The following is a 5,699-nucleotide window of genomic DNA, read 5'->3' on the forward strand; positions in this document are numbered from 1 at the left end:
CTGTGATTTAGTAGATCAGTCCTTACTTTGTGGGCATTTGAGCTGTTTTCAGTTTTTTAGGATTATAAACAATGCCAGGATGAACACCATTTTTACATAAATCTTTGCAAAATGTGTTTCTATAGGATACATTCTTAGAACTCATTCAAGGAACTGACATGAAGAAATGACAATTTTTCATTTTAATAGATATTGCCAAATTGCCATCATAAAGGTTGTATCAATTTATATCCTAACAGTATATGCAGGTCCCAATCTCCCTAGGAGTGGGTGGGGCTCTACAGGCAGTCTGTTCTGATCAGAGAGACTGCAGAACCTCGAAACACTTCATTCAGTTCTGTGAATGTCTGTAGTTCACATGGCCCTGTGGTGTCTAATAAATTAACATGAAGAGCAGCTCGAAGGTTTGCCCAAAAGAGGCCACATTTACGCCTATCCTTGGGCCATTCCAAGTATGCCTTCTTTTCCATGAGAGCTTTCAGCTTAGGATATCTGGTAGGGATGCAGTAAAGTGGAATGGGTTCCAGTAAGATAAGAATTATGTAATCAAGACTTTCATGGAAGAGATTGTGGTAGGCAAAGTAGGGTTCATAATGGCACCATTCAGTCTGGACAAAGCTGGGAGACAAAACAAAGATGGACTTGTAGCTTTTCTCAATGCAGTTTATGGTATCGTCAGTCATGCTCTGGCCAGGGTCAGAGTTTCCCTCATGAAGGCAAATCAGAACAGAACCATCTTCTTTCTCTAGACTGGGAATCAATTCATACTTCACCCAGGCAGAATCGTGTTCACTGTATGAAATAAACACATGGAATTGGACACTTCTTTCGAGTTGCTCCTGAGTTGTCTTCCTAACCCTGAGCCATGTCTGAGTCCATTGACGTAGCATCCTGAGATACCAGGGCAAATCAAAGTGGAGGCAGCAGAAGGCCACAGCCATCCCCAGAACGAGCATGATAACCACAATGGTGACAATCAGCAAACCTGTGTTGCAGGATATTTCTGGAAGATGAACATCCTTTAACTGAGTGCCCTTTAGATTCGAAGGGTATTCACAGATGTATGAATCTGACCATCCAACCATCATGCCCTCTGAGTATTTTCCAAGCTGAATGAAATCTCTTAATTCACAAGTACACCGGAATGGATTTCTTCCTGCATTTAGAGTTTTAACTTCCTGGCAGCTTTGGAAAAAATCCAGAGATGAGGTGAGAATTAAGTTCATTTCAACGTTCAGAACTGAGAGTCTTCTGAAATGACTGCACCCAGGAAGATCAGTTAGAAAATTAAATGCAAGATTTAACTCTCGCAAAGATGTCAGGTGAGTAATCTCTTTAGGGACAGTTTGAATTTTGTTACTATTCAGGTCCAGTATTTGAATGTTTCTAGGCAAGCACCTGAAAACAGAATCAGCAAATTTGTTGAACGACAAGTTCATGGTGACCAAGGTTTCTGGCCACAAGCAATTTTCGTCATTTTCATATTGTAACAGATTTTCACTCAGATCTAAGTGCCTCAGGGATGTGTTGCTGGCAAAGTAACTCACTAAGGAAAGTGTCTCCAATTTATTGTCCTTCAAGATGAGAGTTTTCAAATGAGGCAATTGGATAGATTTTTTAAACACATCATCTGTTAAGATATTATTAGCAAAATTTAAATGTTGGAATCTTGTAGGATACATAGGGAACGGCATGTGAGGCATTTGTGCATCTGATATTGTCAGGTTTTCTATATCCATTTTGGTAAAAAGCAAGTAGACGCTCTCCTGGGGGATATTAAAAATTCTAAAATGTACATGTTCCAGTTTTATAGTTCTCATTACAGTATTTGAGTAGTCAAATGAATTGTGGTCAAGATAAACCTTACCTCCAAAGGTCACATGTTGAATCTGGAAGTACTCTACTGACGTATGCCAAACCAATTGGAAGATGAGGAAAAGATCGTCCCAGGATAAGTCAACTTTATTAAGTAACAGAATGGATGTCTTGGCATTCTCTAAAATAGGATTTTGTTGAGACCCATAACTTGTAAACTGGCTCTTTTGCAAATCTATATTAGTGACTTCTAATATTTTTGAAGTTTTGATTCCATCATGCAAAAGAACCCAGAAATTTGTGTTCACTGGTAACACAATGTGAAGTTTTGTTGTGTTTAAGATGGGCAGGCTACCTTCTTCATAATGAGATAGAGTTCTCAATCCTAAGAAGACAGTATTTAGATGCAAATGAGCAATTTTCTGAAAATCTGATTTTTGTATTTTTGCCCCACTCAAACCTAGGGTTTCCAGGTGTGACATGTTGCCAGTCTCCACGCAGATAGGCACGGTGTCAAAGTCATTGAAGGACAGATCTAAGTGTCTGAGACCTGCCAGTGAGAACCAGGCTACACTCTTCAGTCTGTTGTTAGACACATCTAAGTATCTTAACTCCTTGTTGAATTCCAAGGTCTTGATATCCAGCTCTTGGATTCTGTTGTGGCATAGAATCAAAACTTTCAGTTTAGAGAGAGAACGAAAATCTGAATGCTGGAGTTGAGAAAGGAGATTATAGGACAAATCCAGTGTGGTTGTAATTGGGGTCAAGTCTTCAGGAACCTTTCTTAAAGACATGCTGGAGAAGTTGGCAGTCAATTCTCTTTCTTCTGGCAGCTCTGAAGCCCCACTAAGCACAGACATAACAATACTACAAAATATGTAAATGCTTCTGATATGTCTCATTGTAATTCCAAGGATTTTATCACTGGTTCACCTCAGATGAATTTTATCACACATTACCTCACATGAATGAGGAAGATGAATTCAAATCCTGAGAAGACAATATACCGTTAGCTGGTTATGTGATTTGTTAAACCCTGTAGGACTTTTCTTTAATGCCAACATATGATTATATTCACCAAGAATTTGGAATAGGTTCCCAACCCATTCACTGAATCTTTGACTTCATCTCAGAGGTTGGCTCATGGATTTCCAAGCCAGTTGCTGTGTTACACCCCCATCACTGAGACAAGTCAAGATTCCCCAAAGGGAGATAGATACATCATAATTGGCAGAAGTGCCTCTCACCCAGTTCAAATAAGCAATAGCATTGCCAAGTCATGTTCAACAATCCCCACCACCACCACCACCACTACATCCCCTTCCAATAGCCTGAAAGCTTTAGGAAGATTTAAAGAAATTTTTAAAAATTAAGACATTTTTCAAAGAGCAGTTTAAGATTCACCGCAAGATTAAAGGGAAGGTACAGAGATTTTTTCATATCCCTCCTGCCCCAACACATACACAGCCTGCCCCATTATCAATCCCTCCCCCCCAATCAGAGTGATGCATTTGTTACAATTGATGGACCTACACTGACTCATCATAGTCACCCAAAGTCCATAGTTTATGCTATGCTTAATTCTTGGTGTTGTACATTCTAAGGTTTTGGACAAATGTATGATGACATATATCCATCTTGTCTGGTAGCATCTCCACACCGCATTGACTCTCCTGCAAATGAGGCAGTGGCCATTTGATGTTTTTTTGGACAGCAGCTACCATTCACTGATATTCCATACACTGACCCTTAAAACCACTGCCTTGTAAGGTAAGTGCTATCACTATTCAGTCTTTATAGGTATAGAATGTGGTTCTTAAAGAGGTCCTGAAACTGCACCACAGTCACAAACTTAATTCATGGTGAGGGCAGAACCTGGGCTCTTAACCACTCTGCTATCTTGTCTTCCTAGGATGAGTCAAGGTAAATCTGCTTTCCAAATATGCTATAATACATGAATCATGATAAAATTGTATCTCTCTAGGTCATATTGATTCTTCAATGTTCCCTTAAACACAGTTGAAGAAATCCAGCAAATAAATCTGCAAGTGCCGCCCACCTTAGGTTTTAGATCAGTTACTTACAAGGACTGACTTGGATGAAGCCATTTAGTTAAGCACTGTCTTGTTGCAGCTACTGTATTTAGGAGTCACTTGTTGTAGCTCCCTACCTATGTCCTACCTAATGTATTGATACTATTGCACTTAGAATGAAATCCAGGCTCCAAATGCTGAACCATAGCATCCTCCATGTGCTCCTATTGCTTCCTTCTGGGATCTCATTTCATATTGGTCTTCTCTTGGCCCTCTGCACTCCAATCACACTGCCCCTCTCTTTGTTCCTTGGCTACATCATCTTGCCCCGACCTCAGCTTGGGATGCTCTTCTCTCATCCTTCCTTGGCCAGATCTTATCATTTAGGTCTTGACTTAAACTCTATCTCCTCTAAGAAACCTGATTTGACCACTTAATCTAAAGAGGCCATTTAGATTAACTTGCTGTTCATTCTCTTCATCCTGTTTTATTTCTCTACAAAATAGAGCACTGACCACTATCTGAAACTTTTGTTCATTTATTTATTTGTTGACTACCACTCCCACCTCTCACACCCATGATAGAAGGGGTCTGACAATCTCGCTCACCTCTGCATTCCAAGCAGAGAGATAGTGCCTAGTACATGGCATGTGCTTATATGTATAAAAGTAGATTAGTGATCTCAATATTGTATTTCGCTTCCCTGGTGGCTCAGAGGTTAAAGCGTCTGCCTACAACGTGGGAGACCTGGGTTCGATCCCTGGGTCAGGACGATCTCTTGGAGAAGGAAATGGCAACCCACTCCAGTATTCTTGCCTGGAGAACCCCATGGACGGAGGAGCCTGGTGGGCTACAGTCCACGGGGTCGCAGAGTCGGACACGACTGAGCAACTTCACTTCACTTAGCACAGTATGGTATATAATATGCTCTCAAAATATATATCAAATGAATTAATTGGAGTTATGAATTCCTGTTATAATGTAGTACATGATGATTACAGAATGAGTTTAGTGATAGAAATTAATATGTCTGGGTTTCAGTCCAATCTTAACGTCTCACTGGCCGTGATAACTTAGATTATTCATTTAACTGCTGAAAGGTTCTGTTTTCTCATTTGTAACATGGGTTTTGTGCAAAGGCGTTAAAGAGATAATATGTATAAACCACTTGGGCTTCCCTGGTGGCTCAGATGGTATCATGCCTAGCATGTCACAAATGGTAGCAGTTATCAGGGCCAAGATTAGGGTGGTTTCAGCACAGATTTTGAGAGGCACCAAGAAACTTGTTAATAAAGATAAATAATATTTTAATAAAATTCTTAAAGTAAAATTAATGTAAAACCCACAATAAACAAAATATCAAAAAAAATTTTTCATAAAGACAGGATTAGTACTACTTTTTTCCTTGACTTTTTTTCTTCCCAGGCTCCACTATGGCTTGTAGGATACTGGCAGTTTATAGACATTAAGATGATGAGGTGTTTTTTAACATTATTACCTCAAAGAGTACTTCAATTCATAAGAACTCATCTTAAGTTGCTCCTATGTCTAGGAGCTAGAACCCTTGAAAAGTGCAGCAAAATCTAACCCACTTGCTTTATCTGGAATCCTGTAAGTTGAGATATTATAGCTTTCACGTTTTACTCATCTCTTCTCTTTTTTACCCAATAACACAATCTCATCTGAAACTTATTCTAAAGAAGTAAGCGGAACTGACTCTGAACCTCTCTTAATATAATAGAAAGGTCCTCTCTCTCAGGTAATGCATATAAATTATGCCATTTCATTTAAACATTTTAAAAAGTAGGATGCAAACTTTTGATGAAAGATGCAATCAATAAACACATTTTT

At 39.3% G+C, this 5,699-nt stretch overlaps 1 protein-coding gene across 1 annotated transcript; it reads right to left on the reverse strand.

Moving 5' to 3' along the window:
• Window positions 1–278: 278 nt before the first annotated feature.
• TLR10 (toll like receptor 10) lies at window positions 279–2,717 on the reverse strand. Its single transcript, XM_052642239.1, has one exon. It carries the CDS (start codon window positions 2,715–2,717, stop codon window positions 279–281), a length of 2,439 nt encoding a protein of 812 aa, XP_052498199.1.
• Window positions 2,718–5,699: the final 2,982 nt, after the last annotated feature.

Source organism: Budorcas taxicolor, chromosome 6, assembly GCF_023091745.1.
Source record: "Budorcas taxicolor isolate Tak-1 chromosome 6, Takin1.1, whole genome shotgun sequence".
In the NCBI taxonomy this organism is placed as follows: Eukaryota; Metazoa; Chordata; class Mammalia; order Artiodactyla; family Bovidae; genus Budorcas; species Budorcas taxicolor.

What these genes read in the sequence shown, in the direction of transcription:
- TLR10 (XM_052642239.1), bottom strand. Translation starts at nt 2,717, where the DNA reads ATGAGACATATCAGAAGCATTTACATATTTTGTAGTATTGTTATGTCT.